Source organism: Chaetodon trifascialis, chromosome 12 (genome assembly GCF_039877785.1).
Source record: "Chaetodon trifascialis isolate fChaTrf1 chromosome 12, fChaTrf1.hap1, whole genome shotgun sequence".
Lineage (NCBI taxonomy): Eukaryota > Metazoa > Chordata > Actinopteri > Chaetodontiformes > Chaetodontidae > Chaetodon > Chaetodon trifascialis.
In genome coordinates, this window is record NC_092067.1 from 2108473 (window position 1) to 2135074 (window position 26602).

The 26602-nt window shown below is 39.6% G+C and overlaps 1 protein-coding gene across 25 annotated transcripts in view; it reads right to left on the reverse strand.

The window, feature by feature from the left end:
• caska (calcium/calmodulin-dependent serine protein kinase a) overlaps nt 1–25452 on the reverse strand; it is a 239352-nt gene extending 213900 nt beyond the window's left edge. For 23 of the 25 annotated variants that reach the window (XM_070975882.1, XM_070975878.1, XM_070975885.1 and 20 more), the window contains exon 1: nt 24395–25437. In XM_070975882.1, coding sequence (XP_070831983.1) covers nt 24395–24453 — 59 coding nt within the window. In that variant the 5' untranslated portion in view covers nt 24454–25437. Of the gene's footprint in view, nt 1–24394 lie in introns of all 25 variants that reach the window. The other 2 variants (XM_070975881.1, XM_070975879.1) reach the window with 2 other exon arrangements.
• Between the last annotated feature and the right edge of the window lie 1150 nt (nt 25453–26602).

Here is a 26602-nt window from a genome sequence, read left to right on the forward strand (position 1 = left end):
CCAGGTGATTTATTGGTGTTCAAACTTGAGATAGCTGCACTTATTTCCTCCTTTGTTGTTGGTGAGGTGAGTTTATCATTAGCTTCTTTACCTAGTGTGGGGAGGTCTAAAGACCTCAGGAATTCAGCAATTGAGTGATTATCAGTCTGTTCTGATTGGGAGTATAATGATTTATAATATCTTTCAAATGCTTTTTGTATGCCATCTAAATTGTTAGTAATTTTATTTGTGATAGGGTCTCTAATTTTGTGAATAATATTTTCTGCCTGTTGCTTCCTGAGCTTCCAAGCCAACAATTTAGCTGCTCTGGGGCCAGCCTCATAATATCTTTGCTTCATGAACCTTGTGTTTTTCCTCTACTTCCTCACCTAATATTTTATCTATTTTCTGTGTGGTGTGTCTGATTTGTAGTATAATAGAGGATTCTTTATTTATTATATGTGTGTGTTCCAAATCTCTCAGTTTTTCCTGTAAATTGGTTAATTTTTGCATTATTATCTTTTTAAGTGCAGCTGTCTGAGCTATAATCTTCCCCCTGAGGAGAGCTTTAGCTGCGTCCCATAGTATGCTAGGATTTACTTCTTCATTATTATTGTCCTGCATATATAATGCTAGGTCCTTCTCCATTGAGCTTCTAAAGGTATGGTCGTTCAATAATCCAGTATTAAGTCGCCAATTCAGTTAGGAAAATTCCTGAGTGGTCTGAAAGATCCCTCTGACCTATTCTGCAGTGTTTCAACCTATGTAAATCTTTGTTATACATGAAAAAATAGTCAATCAGTCAGAATCCAGACTTGAATACTCAAATTACAATGGTTAATATAGGTCAATGGATAAACTCGGGTGTAACACAATTCAAAGACTTGTTAAATTTGAACATGCAGTTGAAATCCTTTACTGATTAAAGATCAGAATATAACATTCCCAACAAACATTTTTTAAAATACTTACAAATTCGGAGCGTTACTCATTCACTTATTAAAGAAAAGAAATCACGGCTTGGATTATCTGAAGTTGAAGACAACCTGTTATCTTCAAACACAATTAAAGGGAAAAATTAGCAAATTTTTTATTTTATCAAGAGAAGGCCAATCGTCTTTCCTATTATTAAAAACTATTTGGGAGAAGGAGTTGGGAAGAAATCTAGAAGACAATGCCTGGTTAAATATCTGTGAAAGAATACATTTCCCATTCACAAGTAATAAAATTAAGGAAGCTAATTTCAAATTCATCCATAAATGCTACTTAACTCCAATAAAAATGCATAAAATATCAAAGGATATTTCACCAAAGTGTCCTAGATGTAAAAACATGGAGGGATCATTCATGCATATGTTCTGGGAATGTGATCTTTTAAAAAGTTATTGGAATTCAATCCATTCCCTCACACAATCAGTTTTGAACATAAAATTTGAGCTAAACAGGAGTTTATGTTTACTAAATGACACATATAATTTACAGTTAGATAACAAAAAATGCAGGATATTAATTCTGGTCACTTATTGTGCAAAGAAATTTATACTTTTATTTTGGAAGAATGATTCCCCTCCATCTTTTAAGATTTTCCTTGATCAATTGTCAGCATTCTTACCCTTAGAAAAACTAACTTTGGAAAAAAACAAAACAATCGTGGTCATCTATTCCATGAATCTGTTGTTGTTTTTTTCTGTTTTGGTTTGTTTCCTTGTTTGTTCCTTTTCTTTGGGGGGGGGGGGGGGGGGGGGGCACAAAGGAAAACTGTAAGACTTACCATCAGATTGCATCTGGATTATTTTCTTTTGTGAAATAATAAGACATTAAAAAAAAGAAAAAAAGAAAAAAAGAAAAGCTGTCATGTCAGGTAAGAAGAAAGGAAAGGAAAAGTTTGGTGGCTTTACCTGTTGTCTGTGGGCATCAACTTATATTTTAACTAAACATCATTATTATACGATGATGGGGAGATTATTATTAAATGTATCACTCATCCCTCGCTGTGGCACCCGGTTCTGTTCTGCGGTACTCCTTCAGCTTTTCCCGAACCAGTTCCTGGAATCGGTGCTTTTCTCCTCTGGGTCGGGTCTCAGTTGTCTTTCAGGGTAGGAGCCGAGTCAGCGTCTCCTCCGAGATCTCTTTACTCTTGATCCTGCTGGGGATCTCATCCACCGTGTATCCTCTCTTCCGCAGGTCCTCTGCTGCTTGCGCAGCACTGTTGTACGTCACAGGGCCCGTTTCAAAAAAGGCACGTAGTCTTGTCAGTGGGGTCTGGAAACATATGCCATTGTCCCGTAGTATTTTCTTGATGGGTACATATTCCTTCCTTTTGTTCTGTACCTCCATTGCATAATCATGATCGAAATACACCCGTTTGTTTTGGACATGGAGCTCTTTTTTCCAGGCGGCGTGGAGAATCTTTTCTTTCACAGAAAACTGGAGGAATCGGATTACCATAGAGCGTGGAGGGGCGCTCGGCGGTGGTTTTGGTGCCAATGCGCGGTGTGCGCGCTCAATCCCCAGGCCACGGCCGAGGTCGTTACCCAGCTCCATCTTAATGAAGTTTTCAATAAAAGTCACTGCAGACATCGCCTCGGCGTCCTCGGGGATACCATAAATCCTGATATTGTTGCGCCTAGAGCGCCCTTCCAAATCGGTCACTTTCTCCTGTAGCGCCCGCTGTTTAGTTAGCAGCTGGGTGAGAGTGTCTTTGACTCTGATGTCCCATCTTTCCATGTCGATCATGTTTTCCTCCATCTGTCCCACACGTTTCACTGCCCCTTCAATTTGACCTGTTACGTCCTGTATTTTCCGGTTTACTTCTGATACAATTTTGTCCATTTGTTTTTTAATATCTTCACTGAAGTACGTGCGGAAGTCTGAGAGGTCTTTTTTCAGTTCCGCCTGGAGTGCTGCCATCCCTGTAATCATAACTTTGCTCACCACTGTGCAGATTGAATCCAAAGTTTCAGTCTCTTTACAGCCTCCATCTTGCCTCGTGGTTTTGCTAGCTTCAGCCTCCCCCTCGGGTTCTCTTTCAGGATTACTACGTAGTCCATATCCTCCTTTCTTGCCTTTGTCCCCGTTCATCGTCGAAGTAAAAACGTATTTGCCTCTTTATATGTAATGTTAATGAGTAAAGAAAGTTGAATTTGAGGCTGATGCCCAGAGCTCAGTTAGTGTGCTGCCATGCCGTGTAAAGTGCCACCGGAAGTCCCCAAGACTATGTCATTTTTGAAAGTAGAGAAAATTAGGTATTCAAGAAGGGGAAACTTGGGCAAGTTTTACATCAGATGACAACCGTTTATTGACCTTTTCCAACAGTATAACCCCCCACACACACCCTTTCTACCTCTCTACTTTATTGATGCTGCTGTATATTGGAATTTCCCCTCGTGGGACTATTAAAGGAATACTGAATTGAATTGAATTGAATTGAATTCACTTTTTTCTCCTTTTTTCCCCCTCCTTTTCTTTTTTCTCCTTCTCTCTTCTATTATTATTTATGTATTTTATCTGTTATGGTTGTGCAGCCAATCTAATAATTTTATCCATTTAGACCATGTTTAAATATTGTTTTCACTGTATTGTCTATTTGGTCCCATTTTTTGCAAGTCTTCTCTGTTCTCAAAAATATAAAAACTATATAATCTAAAGGTGCATACAAGCATGTTTAACATTCACACCATATATTACGTATGTTACCCTTGTATACACATTAATAAAAAATCTTAAACAAAAAAAATCAAATTTGACATTATAATTATTATTATTATGAACAGATATGTACACACACGGCCTTTGTGTGAATATTACAAACATAATTTTTAAAGCAATGCTCATTTTTATAATTATGAAGATTAATAAATGTTTTCCTGGGGTCATACCATTTGACATGTAAACATAAGCATACCTGACCATACCCCAAAAATGTAAAATTATCTCAAATTTCAAAAGAGAGTTACTAACCTTGGCACATGGCAGTTAGTCTCATCAGGGGTCCTTCTCTGTGATGTTATTTCCTGTCACATTAGCTGTTTCTCAATAAGCATTCTTCTTTGTACTTGTGTTCTTGTGTACTTGAGAAACGTCATCAGTTTCAGTCCAAGTACTGTTCCAATTCAAAAGTCTGCATCTCGCCAAGTACAGTCAAATACCTGGATGTGTTTTTGCACCTCCCATTTTATCGATGATGCATGAGATGGTGACTTGTGTGGACTTGGGGCAGCCACGTATCCCAGAATGCATTTCGTAGCAACGATGTCGGAGGAGAGGACTCACCTGTAACTCAACTGTAAACAAAAACTGTGTTTTATTACTTTTATCTACTATTAAATAAATCTAATGTAAGATTATGCCAAACTAGTTGATAGCATGCTTTTTTGAAAATTTTAACCTTTTTAAGCAAGTTAAACTATTCGGTACCAAGATTTTAGGGTTACACCTAGTGCTGTCAATCGATTAAAATATTTAATCGTGATTAATCGCATAAATGTCATAGTTAACTTGCGATTAATCGCAAATTAATCGCACATTTTTATTTATTCTAAATGTCCCATTAATTATCATTTTAATACTGTTATCAACATGGAAAAGTGGATAGGCTTGCTTTGTGCAAATGTTTTTTATTGAAAACAATGTGTAGTGTTTTATTTCACACTAACATTCTCACTTTGAGCAGTCATTCACATTTGAATGAATCAAATCTCACACATTTTAACACTGTCAATAAACAGATGACAAAAAAAATAAATACTTGGTTACAAAAAGCCCCTTCAACAATCCTTTCTAAGGGATCAAAACAGGGTGACACGAGATAAAGTTACAAAGTGTACATCATTGTAAACTAGGACTCAGGCTATAGTGCAGTTAAACCATGGCTTAAACTTTCCTTTCTTAAGTTTCCTTTGAACATACAAGCAGTCAGACTATGATGCTCTTCTATTTATTCACCATGGCTTATCAACGCAGCCTCTTATTTCTCTCCAGAAAGAATGAACATTACTTGGCTATGGCTGCAGTAAGCTTGTTTTTAGTTGCGGTATCCATATGCCTCTGTCCAAAATTTGGTCTTCTCAGTCGACCCATCTGGCAACTTTTTGAAACTAAACTTTCTATTCAGAATCTTGTTCGCATCCATTTCAGCATTTTGCGCTTGACATCCGCCTACACCAAAACATGCGTGGGGCGTGCCTATTGTTTTGTTTCCGGTTTTTGTTTTCGGATCCCGTAGTTTTTGTAACGTTACTAGCAGTGGCCACAGCTTATAAAAAACTACAAGTTCACTAGGTCACAAAGAACATTAATCGCACGATAAAAAAAATGACGCCGTTAAAATTGATTTGCGTTAACGCCTTAATAACGCGTTATTTTTGACAGCACTAGTTACACCAAATGACATTTTTGCCATTATCCCCCAAATATTCTCTCAAAATATATTAAAACAATATATTTTAGACTAGGTCTTCAAAAAAAGGAATGTATGCAAGTAATATGCAAGTTTATTTGAAAATTTTAACCTTTTTTAAATGTAAGCAAATCACATGGACACAAAAAAATAAGCGTCACGTCATTGACCCGGGAACATGCTTGTCATCACAAACTCCAGATCTAACACTAGTAGCCTGTTTGATGCGGCCAATGCAGCCAAGCCTTCTCCTTCTAGAATAAATAACCATGGAAATAAAATTACTATATGTGAAGGATGTTGTACCTGCCATCCTTGTTATCTGGATGCTGCCGAGTAGATGGTTAATAATGACCGAATGGACCAAACTTAACACTGCCTCTTGCATTTGCTTTTACCGTCACAGTGCATACACAGCTTTTTTTTTTTTTTCTTTTCACAAAACGACTTCAGTCAGTTTGGCCGGCAGTTGCTTCACCTGCCTCCCCAGTGACATCTGAACGTGTGTGTGATCTTGAAACAGCTGTGAAAAGTCAGGAAAATACGCATAGTCTTGCCAGTCACCCGACCAAGGCACAGAAAGAGACGATAGTGAAAGACAAAAATATTGTGTATTCTGATCCTAGAATACGTTTGTTTTGGTTATGTGTTCACGTAAAAACAAAAAATAGCATTGTTATCAGATTTTTAAAATAATCCATATTAGTACTGGCCTCAAAAAATGACTCAGGTCAAAACTCAGGTATTGTTCATTGAAATGAAAGACTGTCAGAGAATACTCAGTCCAAAGTTTGAGTAGGCAGTTGTTGATATAATTCAGCTCTCTAATTCTTTGTGGTACAATATACTAGATGGCTACAGTGGTAAATGGAACATCAGAAAATGACACTCTCATCTCTGCATGAACCATGTGGTAGTTCTAGGTATGTATTGAACCACATACACACGAACACTCCACACACTGTGTGCTCTCTGACTTGTGTCACTCCTACTCATAAACTTGTACAGTGTGCCTCTGCTCATATTGTTCTCTTTATTCAATTGTCAAATGTGATGTTTGTTCTTGTAAAGGAGATAAATGAAGTCTCTGTAGCAGAAGCAACCCGGTCGAAAATGAATTCACAATTGAAATAAAATTAATATATTCACCATTTCACCTTCTCCCAGACTGGTGTGCAGCCTGTAAAGAGACAGTAGAGTTGAATCATCTCATTTGATCATTTTGTCTGGTATGAATGTGTTTGTGCTTACATAGCAAATAGTCTGCTACACTGTTAGCCCAGATTTTATTTCTAATTAAAGATTTAATTGCAATACACTTAAAAAATAAAGTTAGATGCCACTACTATACAGTCCTGAGTAAATTCTAGTAATCAATAGTTACTGGTGAATGTATGAATAATTTTAAGTTAAATTACCTTAAATTTCAAAGTTTTTGTCATACCACACCCCTTTTTCAAATCCACTGAGTTATGAGAGGCCCTTGCAGTTGCAGAGTACTGGACCATCTGCTTTTAAAACTATAGGTAAGTTTTGTTTTTGTTTTTTTTCATTTTCTATATGCCTACACATACTCATTCATACACATGTACAACCACATAGATCATAAAATCAGAAAGAAAGAAAGAAGACAACATCAAAGAAACAAACAAAAAAACCATCCATTTTTACATTTAATGACGCTAATCTGTAAAATGCAAATAAAAATAAAGTACTGCTTTTGATTTTGATTCATGACGATTTGTTGTGGCATGATGCATTCCGGGAATGGCCGTGACCGCGACCACGTTCAAAGCATAGTCCAAACCAGACCGCCGTGCTGAGTCTGACCGCTCTCCGACCGGGCTGCATCCGTTATTACTGTTGTGTGAATTGGAGGAACTACTGGTGAGGAACTGGACTTTCTGTTTTATCTTTGTGGGGCAAAGACGTTTAATGTGAACAGGCTCGACAGACATCTGAAGGCGCTAGCTGGCTGTCCTTTAGCTGACTTCTCCTCGGAGGGAAGTTGTTGTTTGGTCGCAGTGGAAACTGTTTTAATGTTCGATTTTCATCGCTCAGCTTAGCCTGCTTCTTATGATAGAGCTAGTTTTCTCACTCTAGCTTTATGTGAGCAATAAAACATCGCTGTAACGACTTTCACCATCTAGACACCACATCGGGATCTGGACTGAGACAACGCGGTTCTGTGAGGCGGGCTGTCAAGCGTGCAGGGAGAGAGGAAACGCCGTCCAGCCATTTTTCCTCGCTATGCTACTGAAACTGGTAAGTTCATATATCTGACAAAAGAACATTTAGGTTAATGTTGGCCTTTTAGGGAACATTAGAAATACACAGTTTCAAAGTTAAAACGTTACAGAAAAACTGTTCAAAACAGAATTCAAACACAATGATTTGGAAGTGGAAGTATTGTGCTTTTAGCTGTGAAAAGAGAGCACAGCTGTTTAAGCATTATAGGCTCAAACATGGAAGTTACGTGAGAACAGAGCCATTTCCTTGTTTACATCAGGAATGTCTGTGTACGTTTAAATCACTAAATGCACTTAAAGTGCATTTGTCACACATTCATACCAAAACTGCAGATCAGCAACCAGCAGATGGGCCAGTTAAGTTTAGTTGTCAGTCATGTGAGTTTGCTGAGTCTTGTTCAGAGAGTGAGTTTTTCACTCACCTGCATTCTGTGCATCTAAAAGTAAACCATAAGATCAGATGTCCTTATAAAGACTGTAACTTTGAAAGCAGTATTTACTCCACGCTCAAAGCACACAAGAGCAAAGTACACAAAGAGCAGAACTGGAAGAGGTTTAAGTCAGAAATCGTTGGTGATGATGTTTTAAGTCATGATGATGATGCTTCACAAGAGCAAATGTCAGATGCAGATGATATTGAAGACATAGACGAGGTCAATGAGGTAACCAGTGACCGAGCAAAATGGCATTTTCCTAGAGCAGCTAGGTACAAGTGTCAAAGGTACTGTTTTGTACGTTGCAGCTGACAATCTTGCTGCTCACTCTCTTGCAGGATTCTTGGAGAGCTTCAGTGTCGAGAAATTCTGCAGATTCTGTTCAGCCAGTAGAAGTGACACTCAACAGCATGAGGTACATTCTGGTTTCTTTCACATGCGAGATAAAGAGTCCCATGATAGGCAGGTGCAAGAGGTGCAAGGGGATCCTGGATTGGGTCGCTCTTGTGGTTTGAAAGGAGCATGTCCTTTAACTCAAAATCTTAACCACTTTCATGTGGTGAGTGGGTACCCTCCTGACATCTTGCACGATATCTTGGAAGGCATTGTGCCAACCGAGGCGTCACTGTGTCTTTCAGACCTGATAGGCAAAAATTATTTCACACTCGATGTGCTGAATCAGGCCATCAGGTTCTTTAAGTACACATTTAGTGACAGAACAGATCGACCTCAGACAATCGGCAAGGGATTTTCCACCAAAGGGACAATTGGTGGAAATGCCCATGAGAACTGGTGTCTAATAAGGCTCCTTCCACTTCTTATTGGTCACTATGTCCCTGAGGGTGACAACACTTGGGAAATCCCCATGCTTCTCAAGGACATTGTGGAGTTAGCTGTAGCACCAAGGCATACTGAGGAGACACTGCATTTCCTGGACTGCAAGACTGCAAAGCACAGGCACTTGCTACAGCTAACCTTCCCAGATTTTCGTTTGAGGCCAAAACACCACTTTGTGGAACATTACCCTCAGCTTAACGGGAAGTTTGGTCCCCTGTGTGAGGTTTGGACAATGCGCTTTGAGGGGAAGCACAAGTTCTTTAAAAGGGCAATTCGCACTGCACAAAATTTCAAAGATGTCACCATGACACTTGCAACAAAGCACCAGCGGGCAAACAGTTACCACCTTGATTGTATCTCTTTTTTCAGACCGTCAGTTGAGATGTCACAGGTTACACCAGTTTTGCTTTGTACTTGCCCTCCAAGTGTACAAACAGCAATTGCTCATAACATAAGAACACCAGGATCAGTGCTTAATGCGTCATCTGTGTGTGTAGATGGAATAAAGTATCATCCAGGCATGATACTTTCTGCTGGGTCATGCTCAGGTCTACCTGAATTTGCCCAGATTGACAAGATTATTGCAGCTGATGCAGAGATTCTGTTTGTATGCCACAAAATGACAGCATGGTACTGTGAGCATTTGAGATCTTACCAACTTCATTGTGATGATGTCACCTCTATGTATGTGGTTAAGATGTCAGAGTTAAACAATGTCCTCCCATTATCAGCGTACAGGGTACAAGGAGAGCTTATGGTAACACTGAGACAATTTGTGATTTGCTAAATAACTGTCCATAATTTCTCCCCAGATGGCTGTGCAACAGAAATTTACCATGACGATTATTGTCAACAAGGTAGATATAAGAAAGTTGACAAGGACAACACGACCAGACACACTTGAAGATTTGATTGACTGGCTCAAACGCACTCTCCAAGCAAGCTACAGCTTTGACTTGCAAATCCTGAATTCAACAATGAACTGTTTAACCTCACAGATGTGTCTGAGCTCCCTGAGAAACCAACTATCAAAATCATTCCAGTGATTGAACTTACACCAGTCTATGAAAAATGTAGTGAAACAAGCAGCCAGGCAGACACAGATATCCTGTCCATCTCCTCTTCAGACAGAAGTTCTCAGTGGCCAGAGGAATTTGAAATTCCCAAATTTCCAGTTGATGTTGAATATAGACTACGTCAAGGTAACCTGCTGTATCTCAGGGATGGCACCTATCTGAAAGTGACAAAAGAACTGAAACATGACATCCTCGAAAAATTGGCAGAGACAATGTATACATTTAAAGCATACCCAACAAAGGAAGAGTTTGAAACTGTTGCAAAAGCTTTAGTGCAAACACATCCATACCTTAAAGAAACAGGGTCGCCCTCTGGCTGGGATGGATGGAAGAACAAAGTTCAAGATGGGTAATTATAGAACCAAAATGCGCCAGTGCGGTCGACTTGATGTCACTGTCAATGGTGGTAAACACAGAAGGCACTCTACAAGTAGCGACCCTCCCAACAAAGACATCAAGAAGCCCAGGAAAGGGGAAATAAATTTCCTGCCTGATTATCCTGAGGGGATGTAGGAACAAAACCTGGAGGGATCTTATCAGGTTCTGGTCAATGAAATGATGAAGAAAAAGCCAAATGGATCCCTGGTTAAGAGATGGATATGACATTTGCTCTTCGCAGAAAGGAAGTTGTCCAAGACAAGCCTGCCATCAGCCAGATGGTACATAGATGGCCTGCTCTTTTCACAGAAAGTCAGGTTTGTACGCATGGTTTTGATATTCCTTATAAATGTTTTAATGTGTGTGTTTCAACTGTAATGTTGACCATTAAATATTGTGTCAACCATGTGTTTGTTGAGGGTGTCAGATACGGAAATTTGACCGTGTGCTGATATATTGTTCTACTGTGTTTCAGGTTTATTATAAGTTCAGCAGAGTGGTGGGGAAAAATCTCAGAGAAAACTTCTTTGATGCACTAGACCGTTTCTCTCCAAGTCTGATGAACCTCTTCAGGAACAAGAGAGGCCTTACCGGTCAAGTTTTGGCTGAGCTTTTACGTCACACAAAGATGAGTTGTCAACATTATCCCTGTCTTGTGAAGTTTCTCTTTGACTTCTGTTCCTTTCTTATTTTTTCTATTCTTTTCCCCCTTTGCTCTGCTCTATTCTTTCCTCTTTTCTATTCATTCATAACTCATCTCTTACTGCTCCATCTTTACCACTGCATCTTTACCGTTGCATCTCATTCCTTAACGCTGCACCCACCCCCACCCACGCATCATTCTCTTATCCTCTGTTCTTTCCTTACATGTCTTATTTGTCAAATTCTGTTTTAAATACATGTGAGTATCCTTAATAACTGTTCATTCTACTGTGTGTTGTATTCAATGTCCATTATCTCCCAGACAACTGAGCCAACAGACATTCGGTGTCTTTGCCTTCGAGGGCTGCCAGTCATCTTGGGAGATGATCCTTCTGCCTTCTTCAAAATACGCTCTGTAAGTAAATCAATTTGTTGAACATGTTGCAGATGCTTGTTGTTTCTGCCCATTTTCATTTTGAACCATTATTGAATACCATATGTTTATAGGATTAATTTAATGTTTCAGACTTTTTTTTTTCACCAAATACAGTTTTACTTCAAACAGTTTGAATGAACAATTTAAATGTACACCTGAAGGCAGTTTTTGTGTACAACACGGTACTATTTAACTGTCTTGATTGTCTCCTCTTTGTTGATCCGTTTCTTTCCTCCTTTAGGATGCAACTGACCAGGACTCATATATTCAAACTCCAGTGGGACTCCTTTGTACTGATGAAGAAAGCCCACAGCTGAACCCATCCAAAGTGGGAATCATCTTGGAAGGAAGTCTTGTGATGGATGACCTGGCCAGCCTTCCTCAGGTCTTCTGCGTCATTTTTGGGCTGATTTAGGCCCTGCACCTGGACTATCCCAAGTACATGAAAAATACTTTCTCCTTTGTCCAGCAGGTGATGTTCAGCCTGGGTAAAACTCAGTTGGCACCCAAAATTCAGTCTTTGAAAAACCAGCTCTCAGTGTAAAGACGGTTCCTGACTGGTGCAGATATCAGGTGCTTGGTTGAAATGTTGCACTTTTGACATGTTGCTGCTTATGTTTATGTTGTATGTTATAGAGGGGCACTGATACTGTGGTTCGATTACATTCAAAAAGATGTTAGTTGTTGTTTTCGGACTTGTAAGAAAATACTTGTGATGTCTCAGAAGAACATTGAATATTCACCCTCTTCTAGCATTAAGAAGTGAGCAGTGGCAGTATTGTGAACATATTGTTCAGACTTTTTTTGCACACTTTTTCGACAAAGAATTTTGATGTCATTTGTTGTCATTTTAGTATGAACATATTCAAGCATCCAAAGCTAAAACAGCTGACAAAGATAGTTTCTAGGCCTTTAAATGTGTTTTAATGTTTTATGCAGAATATCTTCTCAGGAGCTAAGGATTCAAGGCTCATCTGTTAAAAACATGGGGCTCCATCCTGTAGCACAGTGCAATGCTCAGAGTTTTAAATTAAGTTTTAAAACAATGCAAACATTTTACTGTAATTTGAATAGCTTGACACTGAAGCTAAAAGTTCATAAGTAAAATAAAACACAAAAGCGATGCCACTTTGTTGTTTTCTTTTTCTCAATATTTAAAGCCTTGAAGATATTAACTGGACTAACTGGGGAAATAAATGAACATTACACGTGAGTTTGAGTTAAGTCAACTTGGACTTAATTGCACTGAACTTAAAGATATTAAGTGTAACAATTGTGCAAAACAATTGACCTTGTCAATTGTTAATTTGATTTAACTTTGGAGTATTTAAAGTTAAATCAAATTGGAATTTAGTGTGTTTAACTTACAAGATGTTAAGTGCAATAGTTGAGCAAAGCAGTTGACCTTGCAAAAAAAATTAAGTTAAATCAACTTGGCATTTAGTGTGCTGAACTAAAAACAGAAATTCCAATACCTTTAAGCTTTTAAGTTAGATGTACTTAAGTTTTCATTTTCCATTACTTACATTTTTTAAGGCAACTGGTTTCCTCAAATTTTTTAAGTAAACTCAACTTATCCAGGCTTAGAGTGTATAGATACGCTGGAATGTGTGACTGGCTGGCTTTATTGACACATGCACAGCAAAAACCACCTCAAGTGAGCATGCATGTATGTATGTATGTATGTATGTATGTATGTATGCATGCATGCATGCACGCACACACACACACACACACACACACACACACACACACACACACACACACACACACACACACACACACACACACACACACACACACACCAGTGTTGGGCAAGCTCCTTGGAGCTGTTGGAGCTAAGATACCAATTTATTCTACATGTTTCATTACATTAAACCAACTTCATTGCAAGTCAGTGCAATCTCAGTGGTCAATAAAACAGATAGGTAGACAAAAAAATGTTTAATTGCTCATTAAACAATAAGCTGTGCTCTCTACTGGCAACAAAAACAAGCAACTAAAAAACATATGCTCCACATAATAACAATTCAGACAGCTCTGCTGTGTTTGAACTTCAAACAAGCTTGGGAAAATGTAGTTTGTGTGCACACTGCCATACTACTTGATCAATAAAAGAGCTAAGCTACTGAAAAGCTATTTGATTGAGAAAACCGCGATGCTACCACCACACTACTGAAAAATACTGCCTGAGGTCACAGAGATACTTTGGCAGAAAAGCGCATAGTATATTATATAAGCACAACAGTCAGAGTACCATGGGACTTGTCTATCTAGTACATTTACATACAGTAGCAACACCACACATATTGAATCAGCACACAGCAGAGGGGGCTTTCCTGTAACAACAAAACCAGCTGAGCTTCTGCTGCAGTATGAAGTGTGAAGGTAACATTGGGTCTGGCTGTGTGAGATGACACGATAAGCAAAATGAGTAAACAGTTACCCACATCCAAGACACTTCTCTGGTTATTTAATGGGCTTCAAATGAGACTCAACTTTCACAGTTTCTCTTGACTGCTCCTCAATATAAAATACAGCAACACTGCTCCTACATGTGGGCCTAGAATAGATGCTTCTAGCCACATTAGCTGTGAAACATGAGAACAGCAAATTCAACAGGCTAACCACGCTTCAATTTAAATAATGTTACCAAAGTCTGAGTTTTAGCGAGTAAAATAGTAGTTACTGGATGTAATTCCAGTTGTATGAGTACATGTGAAGCCCTCTCCCTGCAAGTCAAGTGCATCATTTTTACAATACTAAAACTTTAATCACAGTTATGACAGGATTGCAAAATCCATGTCCAGAAGGTGACATTGTTGACAGCAAGGAAACCGGTACACCAGCCACCCCTAGGTATACTATGAAGCAAGGTTGGTATAGCCAGGCTTTCTTTGAGTGAGCTGGCTCAACAAAACCTTAAACTTCAATCAGAAATAATGGGTATCATGATGGTGGTCATCAGCAGTCTTTTTAACTAAAGTTTCAGGCTCTGTGTGTATTCTCATAAAAAGGTAAATTTGATGCATCATTTGACTCTACTTCCACACAAAATGGACTGATTGAAAGCCACCTACTTCAGCCAATAGGAACAGGTTGTTATAATGGAGAGCAATGAAGAATACAAACAGATTATGAGAGGAAAAGACAACACTGTTGATGCAAATAAGCCATAAGAGGAATGCTGGAACAAAACTGCTAATTGTGTAAATTTGTAAGTTGATATGTATTTTACAACTCAGTGCACTCTCAATGCCTCCTGTTTAGTAATATGACAAGTGCACATGCTCGTGCTCTTAAACTTTAAACTTGATAGAATATATTTAAACACCATTACCAGAATTGCATTTAGTCAGTATTAGACATGATCAATCTCTCTTTATCAACAGGCTACGTACCACAGTCCTTTAAAGTAGCTGTGATAAAACCGCTACTGAAAAAGCCTACTCTTGATCCAGGGGTTTTAGCCAACTATAGACCGATATCCAACCTTCCCTTTCTCTCAAAAACTCTTGAGAAAGCAGTTGCCAATCAGCTGTGCGACTTTCTAAACAATAATAGTTTATTCGAGGATTTCCAGTCAGGATTTAGAGTGCATCATAGCACAGAGACAGCACTGGTTAAAGTTACAAATGACCTTCTAATTGCATCTGATAAAGGATTTGTCTCTGTACTAGTCTTATTGGATCTTAGTGCTGCATTTGACACCATTGACCATGGTATCCTATTGCAGACACTGGAACATTTCATTGGCATTAAGGGAACTGCGCTAAGCTGGTTTAAATCCTACTTGTCAGATCGCTCTCAGTTTGTACGCGTTAATGATGACTCCTCTGTGCTCACTAAAGTCAGCTATGGAGTTCCGCAGGGTTCTGTGCTTGGACCAATTCTATTCACATTATATATGCTTCCTTTAGGTAAGATTATCAGGAAGCACTCAATAAATTTTCATTGCTATGCAGATGATACCCAGCTATATTTATCAATGAAGCCGGAAGAAACCAGTCAGTTAACTAGACTACAAGCATGTCTTCATGACATAAAGACCTGGATGACCTGCAATTTTCTGATGCTAAACTCGGACAAAACTGAAGTTATAGTAGTAGGCCCTAAACATCTTAGGAAGTCACTTTCTGATGACATAGCAGCTATGGATGGCATTGCGCTGGCCTCCAGCACCACTGTAAAGAATCTGGGAGTCATCTTTGACCAAGACATGTCCTTTCACTCCCATGTTAAACAAATTTCAAGGACTGCCTTTTTTCACCTACGTAATATCGCAAAAATCAGGCATATTTTGTCTCAAAATGATGCAGAAAAACTAGTCCATGCATTCGTAACTTCCAGGCTGGATTATTGCAATTCCTTACTATCAGGCTGCCCAAATTCGTTGCTGAATATTCTGCAGTTGCTCCAGAACGCTGCAGCACGTGTTCTGACAAAAACCAGGAAGCGAGATCATATTTCTCCAATACTCGCCACTTTGCACTGGCTCCCTGTAAAGTTTAGAATAGAGTTTAAAATTCTCCTCCTTACTTACAAAGCCATAAATGGCCAGGCACCTTCTTATCTTAAAGAGCTCATAGTACCTTATTGCCCTACTCAAACACTGCGTTCCCAGAATGCAGGTCTACTTATGGTTCCTAAAGTCTCAAAAAGCAGAACAGGAGTCAGAGCATTTAGCTATCAAGCTCCTCTCCTGTGGAACCATCTTCCAGTCTTTGTCTGGGAGGTAGACACTGTCTCTACATTTAAGAGTAGGCTTAAAACTTTCTAGCCCTAACTAAGCTTATAGTTAGGGCTGGCTCAGGCTTGTCCTGGACCAGCCCCTAGTTATGCTGCTATAGGATTAGACTGTCGGGGGACATCCAAAGATACACCGAGCTCCTCTGTCCCTCTGTCCCTCTCCATCCGCACGCTCTCATGTCCTACCACGGTGTGTTACTAACTTCGCTCCTTCCCCGGAGTCTCTGTGCTTTGTCGTCTTGCAGGTTCCCATGGACAGTGGCTGAATCTGGATTGTGGATTTCAGCTGCGTCTCCTGCCTTGGCCCTGCCTGACATCCACTGCTACTGCTGTTATTACATCCACTGTCACTGTTACTGTGATTGCATGTCTGTCTCTCTGTGTCTCTCTCTCTCTCTCTCTCTCTGACTGCATTTCTGTCTGTCTGTCTGTCTGTCTGTCTGTCTGTCTGTCTGTCTGTCTGTCTCACTCTCCCTCTCTTGCTCTTCCTCTCTCACCCAACCGGTCGAGGCAGATGGCCGCCCACCCAGGGTCTGGTTCTGCTCGAGGTTTCTGCCTGTTAAAAGGAAGTTTTTCGTCGCCACTGTCACCAAGTGCTTGCTCATGGGGGAATTGTTGGTTTCTTTGTAGATAAAAGAGCTTGGTCTGTACCAGCTCTATATGGAAAGTGTCCTGAGACAACTTCTGTTGTGATTTGGCGCTATACAAATAAAATTGAAATTGAATCTGGCACTGTCCCCTAATGAATGAATGAACACTGTTCTATTAGCTGCTATACCCGCAGTGCAAAATGTGAAAAAACATACATAAATCTAAGTGGTCTAGAGTTTCTGTGCCTTCATCATTCTTTCAAGACATATGCTGTAGTGTAAGTGTTAATATTTCCTGAATCAAAAGGGAAAAAAATCATTATCATCACAAACTGAATGCATGTGCACAGGAAAGCAGTGCATGCATGCATGTACAAAGTCAAAATGTCATTATAACTCTCGGCCCAAGGAAGTCTACAGTGGTTACTGAATGCTATATCAATTAAGAAATGCAAGTTTTAAAAGTCATAATACGTCAACAATGTGGCAGTGGTTGTGACTAAATGGGGTCTGTGATCTTGAGTGATGGTGTTTGGCAGCTTGTCTACATTATTTGTATATGTATGTGTGCTAACAGCTTGTGTTACATGATCTTAACCTCTCCGTTGGGACTTGGAGGAAAAATCTGCGGAGAGGCTGTTTCCAGCATGCACAATTACACATGGATGATACAGCAGAGATCTCACACTCAACCACTGAAATATTTATCTATCCTCATCATGCTGGAGAAAACACCCCAAGCAGACCCTAGCAGCTCTTTATGTGCACTGGTAGTTAAAAGGCTGCATTTGGTGTATTGCTGAGTCCCTCTGAAGCACAAGTGCTGCTCAGTTCACATAATAGCTACATGAGGGGTGTACTAGAAAGAAAGATTAATGGGTTAGCAAGGTATATTGCGCCTAAAGCCAGCATTTTCAATGCCACAAAGGTGGCCCTCTTGTAACATGCCTTGATTGCAATGGCAACTTTTGTTACACACCTAATCTCTTTAATATTAACTCTTGTTTTAGGCTTTGTTAATAGACTCTATGGTTCCTCTAAGAGGCCTGTGACTGTAAGCTTTTTAACCTTTCTGTTGTCTTCGTTTTCTGTTAACTATGTTTGTCTTCCCGGTCAAAATTGACCGTTCCCTTCTAGCTGATTATAAATCCATGATTATATATGTATATTATCACCTAATGTTGTGTTTCATCTTTTTATCAACTCAAATTCTTGTGAACAACACCAGTTTTGAACTTCCATTTGCTATTTATGGCCTGACATTGACCCACCGCGCCCACCCACCCATGGGCATGAGCATTATACTGTATATTTATTAGATTAGATTAGACAAAGAAATTAATAAACTGTTTTTCTTGAAAGATAAAAAACCAAGAATTAGTCTAAAAAGAATGTCTGTCCCCATGAAGAAGGGTGGATTAGGGATACCAGATGTGTACACATATTTATTTATATTATTATTATATTTAGCATATAATGGTGTATACCCAATATCCTGGCCATATAGGAAATATGAAGTGGGTGTGGGTAGGTGGAGATGGCTGGAGCAAAAGATTATCTGAAAGCTGTAAAAATATCTCCCTCTCTTCTTTTTGGTATCACCCTGAATCTGATAAACATATAAAAAAACACTATCATCTTATTTTCATGTAAAATAGTTAAAGGTTTATCCTTGCCCTCCTGTCCTATATGGAAAAATTCATTATTCCTGGCTGGCGGGAAACCGATTCATAATGATACATGGCTAGATAAAAATGTTGCTGAGCTGGGTCACACACTTAATAGTAATTAAGAAATGTTTAGTTTTCATGAACTTAGGGAGAATTTTGGTTTGAATAATTTGGGTATCTTCCAGTATTTGTAATGAAATCCATCACGCATAGTTTTGCACTTAAAAATATTAATTTAGCTGATACTGAATCTATTGATAATAAATTAAAGGATGCAGTTTCTGGCAAAGGTATTGTCTCTAAGATCTATAGATTATTATGTTGTATTTTTTCTAACTGTAGTGTATCCATAAAAGCACAATGGGAGAAAGAATTGGGTTTACATCTTACAGCATACCACTGGGAAGAAAACTTGAGCCGCTCAAACTATCTCTCTAAATTTGTATAAAATTATACAAATAAAGATTCTGAAGAGATCCTACATTACTCCACATACACTCAGGAAAATGAAGTGTAATGTTTCAGATAAGTGTTGGCATGGCTGTGGAATGACGGGTACTCTTATGCATATAATGTGGCATTGCCCAGAGATACAGGCATTTTGGTTAAATGTTAGAGACTCTTGGTGTGAATTATTTAAAATTAATTTTCCATTATGTTCAGCAGTGGCTCTACTGGGAAAAAAAATATGAGCTTCAAAGGAACTTCAGCATTTGTTAGTTTTAGCTTTTCTTTCAGTTAAATGAACAATACTCATCAATTGGAAGGTGAGGAAGTTTAATTGTTTTAATATAGATTACTGGCTAAAAGATTATCTGGAATTGATATCCATGGAACAAGCAGCATCCGTTCTGCCAGATCTAGGCAGTGATCATAAAAAATTATTGAGTCAGATTATGTCACTCTTGAATAAGAAACAAACGGATTAGGATACACTGTGATACGTATATACAATGACAAGCTGTTATGTTTAATTAATTTTCTGTTTTTTATTTACTGTGAACATAACTGGTTGAGAGGTGGTCATGCAGGCCTTAGGGCTACTGACTCCCTCTCCATGTTTTCAATTGTGAACATATTGTATATTTGTATTATTCTGCACTGTCTGTCTCATGTCTGGTGCTGGTGGGTTGGGGCTGGTATACAGCCGGGCAGGGGCTTAGTGTCTATCTCACGGTACTGGGCCACTCCCTGTGTTGAGTGAGTGTGTGTGCGTGCGTGCCTGCATGTATATATGTATGTGTACTGTGCAATGTTTTTGTTATATTGTACAATAAAAATTATTATATACATTAAAAAGATTAGACATATTGTACTGTTTTTTTTTACAGATTACCCAGTTTCAATGTCTAACAAGGACTTTTGCTTCAAAACCATTGAAAATGATTAGATAGTGACACAGAAGAGAACACAAGCATATGAACAAAATCAAGCCCAAGCAAAAAACAAATAGTATTCTGTTTCTTTGGGGCCTTTTGAAAAAAATGAAAAGCAAAAAAAGATGATTACAAAAAATCTTCACTATCTATCACATTACGTTTTCATGCACATGTGTTGTGATTTTGGCATGTGTCTTGCAAATAGATGCACTGCATTTGTGGCACACAAGGCTGGTTTGACATCTCTTCGTGCACACAGTTTGCACCTCTTTCTCTTCCTTGCTTCTGATGTTTGAACATCTCTCACTCACTTGTGTCCCAGTCGTCGAAATGCAAAACCCAGGACAGTGAAAAGTCTTCAGGGGCATTGTGGCTCGAAAGATTGCAGATTCCTACTTACTTACAGACTCTTTATGCCATAGGCTGACGGTGGATTCATTGTTGGATCTGTAGACACCAGACACAATCAAGATACCCCAAAGGCTTGAATGTCCATTCAGTCTACCTCCTCCCAGGCATCTTTGTACACCCATCTCTCCTCCAAATTGGTCATGTTCATGACTATTGTTTGGATTTCCTCTGTCAGAAACATTCAAAGCAGGACTTTACGTCATCCACCCAGGATATGGCATACCTTGACCCTTTAATCTTCTTGATGACATGACATTTTCTGCTGACAGCCAACATCTCCTCTCAGGTGGGGATAAACCCCAGGACAAAGTCCCATTTTTTTGACTGGAATGTAACTACAGCAGGAGCATCCTCTTCATCACTGGATTGTTTCCCCATCAATGGTCTTTTCGTCTGGATCATATTCTGTCATCCTCATCCTCTGACACCTCTTCTTCAGTGTCATGGTCAAAGAAATAATCTGAAGCCTCAGCCATTGTGCTGCCACATAAATGAATTAGAGACACACACACATAACTCTATTTTAGGGTTAGGCTCCATTGGAATCTTACCCACTCATTTTTAATGAAGGTGGGTTAGGGTTAGGGTTAGGGTTAGGTGAGGGTGGCACGGTGGAACGGTGGTAACACTGTCGCCTCACACCTAGAAGGTCCCAGTGCCTGCTGCTCGAGGAAAAAGGGCCTTTCTGTGTGGAGTCTGCATGTTCTCCCCGTGTTCACCTGGGGTATCCTCCATAAAAAATACCCCCACTAAAAACATGCAAGAACATCACCACCTGACCAATGGTGACCACCGCTCCTGGTCTGCCAGGGAGGAACGACATTCCAGGATGGGTCAAAGGCATGGCGTGTATGCATGTCATGTGTGCATGTTTATGTGTGATAATAAAAATACGTCTCTCTTCTTCTCTTCTTAATGACCAGTCATTTCTGACCGGGAAGACCAAGGGTGTGCATAAGTTCAATAAAACATCAAAATTAAAAAAAATATATATCTCAAAATTCATTCTGTGTGTTCAGATGCCATGTGTGAACAAAGTCAAGGAATCTTATGACAGATGAAATTTAGAGAGAGAAATTGTCAATTGGTCAGATTTGACCAGGAAGACAACAGGAGGGTTAACATTGTGTAGCCTGCATTCTGAAGTCATATTCATGACATAACTTTAATACAAACCTAGGATGCTGTGCAATTTTGCATGTAATGCAACCTCTCTTTCTCTTTCATCCGCCATCCCAGATTTACGCTCCTCATTCATTCATTGTCTTCTTGGTCTTAAAAATCCCTATTTACTTTATCCCTTTCGATCATGTCTGTCTCTCTCTCTCTCTCTCTCTTTCTCTCTCTCTCTCTCTGACTGCATTTCTGTCTGTCCATCTGTCTCTCTCTGTCTGTCTGTCTGTGTCTGTCTCACTCTCCCTCTCTTGCTCTCCCTCTCTCACCCAACCGGTCGAGGCAGATGGCCGCCCACCCAGGGTCTGGTTCTGCTCGAGGTTTCTGCCTGTTAAAAGGAAGTTTTTCGTCGCCACTGTCACCAAGTGCTTGCTCATGGGGGAATTGTTGGTTTCTTTGTAGATAAAAGAGCTTGGTCTGTACCAGCTCTATATGGAAAGTGTCCTGAGACAACTTCTGTTGTGATTTGGCGCAATACAAATGAAATTGAATGAATGAATTGAATGGATTATCCCTCACCCATCCTCTTGTTTTTGTGCCTCAGGATACAGTAGCATAATGTGCGGGATCAATCTGACAGCAAGGCAGATGCACACAACACACACCTTGGATGACAGGCAGGCTTTGGTCCAAGGCTAGTGCTCTAAAAATACAAGTACAGGGCTAAATTTTGTTCATGCTGTCAAATTATACATGTCAACACATACGTTAACAATTGCATGGGGTACAGCACAGTTCACAGTCCAGCACAACTCAGAATAAACTACATTACAGTATATATAAGTCAGTATCTGCAAGTGGGTCCATCCCTGCTCATCACAAACATGCACACTCATGCCAAAGTAAGATCCAGGGCATTTGGCTTTCAAAGTATTGCCTTTCTCAGAAATACACCAATCCAATACTGATATCTGTCTGATACTGACTCAGATAGCTGGACCGGGTAGCTGTGACATTGAGGCTGATCACTTAAATTCAATGTTTATGTCTACATGCCTATTTTCACTAAATGTTTCCAAAGAATTTTGATTCTTGTGTGTTTTGAATGTTTTGTTTTTACCATGTTACTTGTTTACCACTTGTGTGAATTGTGAACTTATCAACTTTGTTTGCATGAGTTCAGGACTTAAATGTGATTTAATTACATTTTGTTGTCATTTGATGCAGTTGTATCATTTTATACTGAAATTTTAAATCCTGATCAAGTTGTTGCTGCATTTAAAAGGTTTACACTTGAATTGTAATTCCTGTTTATTGTGAAGATTTGATACTAAGTGGCTGGTGCATATTTATTATCATTTTAATGATAAATAATTCTGTAAATTTCTCTAATCTATGGATTTGTTTGATACATTTTGTTTTACAATGTCCGGAGGGGCACAGTACAGAACATTTCAGGCTTGCCTAAACATGTACTGAGCAGTGCAGGTCTTCTCCCCCTGTCAACAGTCAACCATCTTTGTGACACTGCAGAAGTCCCATAACCAGTCAGCCTGGTATGACTGAATGACAGTATCAGGCCTGCCAAGCTCCTGATTCACACGGAATTTCTGTTTGAACATCCGATGAAGTGCTTCAATCAAGACCAGCAGTTTAGATGACAGAGTCAATTATTCCTGCATTGGCCAAAGCAGAAACACTTTTCCCCGAAACAGGTCTTCTCCAGTCATTCAATTGTTTCTGTTCAATATCAAAGCAACATGACTGTCTCATTCAGTGTTTACTGCCTCTCTTCTTGCATTCCCAGTTTCTTTGATGAGGTTGTGTGACATAAAGTTGCAAAGTTTCAGGTGTGGTGCAGGTACTGTAGCTATTAAATAGGACATAGCTGCAATGAATGTAAAAGCTAATGACTGAAGAGGCTTGAAATAGAGAAATAACACTGGAGCTGCATGGACACATGGGTTTGTCATTTTTGGTTATCAGTTTTGGTTATTAGTCATTGATGGAGTAGCATGGGAACATTCACAGTCACATCTACTTTCATACACCATGACTGTTACAACATTCTATTTGTTTGCAATATATTATTGTATGGGTAAATGTTAATAATATACCAAGCTTTGTGTCTTCCCTTACCTATATATCAGGATTACAAAAGGAAAGTAATTGTAGCAACCACAGTTTAATTTACCTGTCATGTTTTGCTACAAAATGTAGTATCCTGAAGGGAGTTTACAGAGAGCTCATTATTCATAACAGTATTTTGTGGGGTTCTTTTTATATTGCAGATAAAATATTTATTAAGAATTATTCATCTATATTTGCATTATACTTCATAACTTTGCTGAGGGGATAATGTAGGTTTTCATTCCAAAAGGATGGAAATTACTGAACACAAATTAGATCAAATATTGTAACTTCTCTGTGCAAAAACATTTCCAAAACGTGCACTGTGTCTTACCCTTGAAGTGAATATCATTTCAAGTAGCCTGCTGGATGAGACCTTCAGTCACTCATGATGGCCAGATGTGCGGTTCGCATGACTCATGATGGTCTGGTGCCCTGCCCTTTAATCTCTACTGCAAATTGCCAACTGCCACTAGGTCAAAGTACAAGGTTTCATGCCAAGTTATGTATGCCTCAGCAACTATAACATACAAACAATGCAGGACGATGGTAAATACCACCACAGTGAAATACGATCTCATCTTCATGATGCAGTAAAACTTGGAATGCAACAACTGTTATCATGTCAATGGTGTTATGTGTCTATGCCAAAGAACGGCAATAATAGCCTGTATTAAATCGTGGGATACGCCTGAGTCCATGTTCAATGATTGTGTTACCAAGGGGTATAAAATAGTATAGCCTACGATTAAGGTCATCATACATTCACTTATGACTACATAGTTCCTACACAAATATTAGAAAGCTTTTAAGGCGTGCACGTGCGTGCGTGCCACCACGCATATTATGAGGAGCTAACTGAAGCCCCGGTGACCAACATTTACCTCAAAAACAGTGAAATAAATCAGTAATGCAACACTTACTTGCCAATGACCTCACAGAGCTCATACACATCTTCAAAGAGAATGTCGTCGTCCGCCATAGTCCGACCCCGGCTGGGGGAAAAAAGATCCCTAAAATGTGCGTCCCAAATCGTATTATGCTCCAAAAAGGGGGACAGCTGCCACAAGCAGCTGTGGCCGTTTGACAGAACTAACTGACAAAACACCACTCGTATCGTCGGCAACACAATAGTCAGTAAAGAGTTTTAAAGAAAGGTTCCTAAATTCCAGTTGTTGCCTCCTTCGCCGACCCCCCCACCCCCCGAAAACGCTGCGTAGCTGTAGGAGAATCGGCACGGGGGAGCACAATAATCCAATTAGGGAGTCCACCGGTTCGACCCCGCCTTCCCAACGCTTCCCAGTGTCGTACCGTCCCAAAAAGCAAACCATACGTGGTTGTCAAACAAACATTGTAAGCTACTCCACTGCTGAGTCTGCTCCCGTAAACGGCTCCAACCATTAACGTACAATGCCGTGCTCACAATAGAGAAAACGGACAGAGCTGCTGGACAGATCAGGTTCTGGTTACAGCACTGGTCCAGGTGGGTTCAGTGATCTTCACTTCCCGAGCAGCCCCGGGTTACACTTTGGTGTTTTCAGGGATGCAGATAGTCCTTCTGCCGTGTAACTGACGAGCGGGTTAAAGTCTTCAATGTACAATTCAGTGAGTTCACTCTCCGTGTGTTTCTCATCTGCTCAGCAACGTTTTCTAGCCTTAGGTTAATGTTTTTCTCTACCACTGTAGCCCGTGTGCCTTGACGTTCAGCCCCACGGAGCTTGGAAAAAACTGAGCTTCTCCTACACGGAGGTTATGAAACTGCTCCGCTGTCCTCCATTTGGGCGCTACCCTGTTACCCAGGATTCCATTGAGTCTATAAGCTTTGATCCAATATGGCGGAGAGGCGGCACTATAGGCTTTTCTAAAGCTACTGTTTCCTGGCGACGTTTTCAATGGATAGAAATGGGTCGTGTCTAAATGGTAACAAACGCTGCTTTTCATTAGCTGTTCCAACTTCCCTCGTTTCCCCTCAGCCCGTAGTATTACGTAACAGCTTACGTTGCACGACGGCCACTTGGAGAAGAAAGTGAGAAGGTGGGCGTGGGAGGAGCAGGGGATTTAAATAGAGCACATTTCCCATGTCTGCTTTCAGTACAAACTATCATGGATCGCCACCACTTGCAGGCTTACTTCCATTTTTCTTTTTGCAAATCATGAGAATTATCTTCTGAGGAAAATTGCAATATGTCGGTGCCTGGTAATTCATTGTATCAGTTTCTGATTTAGAAATTTCTTGTGATTTGTATCATGAATATCGTTGTTATTGTTACAAGGTTATTATATCTTCCAAAACAGCAATTTTTTCATGTGTTTATATTTAAAGTTGGAGATAAAGAAATCACACAAGCTGAATAGTACAGTCTTAGTAAATATTAACAGTAGCGATTTATTTCCTTGTTCAGTCCCTGCTGAAAAAAACAGCTTAAACCAGCTAAAGATGATAGCAGGTCCAGGCTGGTCTTAGCTGGTTTTAGGCAAGTTTAGCTGGTTTACCAGGCTGGACAAGCTGGTCAGGCTGGTGTTGCTGGTCCATCAGTACAGGTGGCCAGCTTGGTTAGCTGGTCACCAAAGCTGGTGTTGGTTGGTCAAGCTGGTTGTCGAGCTGGACCAGCTGGATGGCCAGCAAGCTGGCTGGACTGACCATCAAAGCTTGTATGGTAAGCTGGTCAAGCTGGTTAAGATGGACGGTTTTTAAGGGCTTCATCTGTCACTCAATCACTATTCAAAACGAGCATCTTTAAGGTTTCCCAGTGCCCTTAACAACCCCATCCTAAGATGCAATCTTTCTTCACATCAGGTCACATCTGCTTGCTTGATTACCATTAAAGAAATGACCCCTGGTCTTTAAACACTATTCGAATAGAGAATGAAATAGAATCTAAATAACAAGAAGAATAGTTAATTCTGGTCAAGGGTGAGTACTCTAATTTGTAGAAAAACATTCTGCATAGTTCCAGTGCATAATACAGAGAATTTTTGGTGACAATGCATCCCAACAACACAATTTGGCTGGAAGACAAACCCCTCAAAACTTTCCAAAATATTTTAATGTAATAATTCCGTTGTGTGGGTTAGGTTAGGTACTGAGTTAAAAAAAAAAAAAAAAAAAGATTTGTGTACATAACAAACAG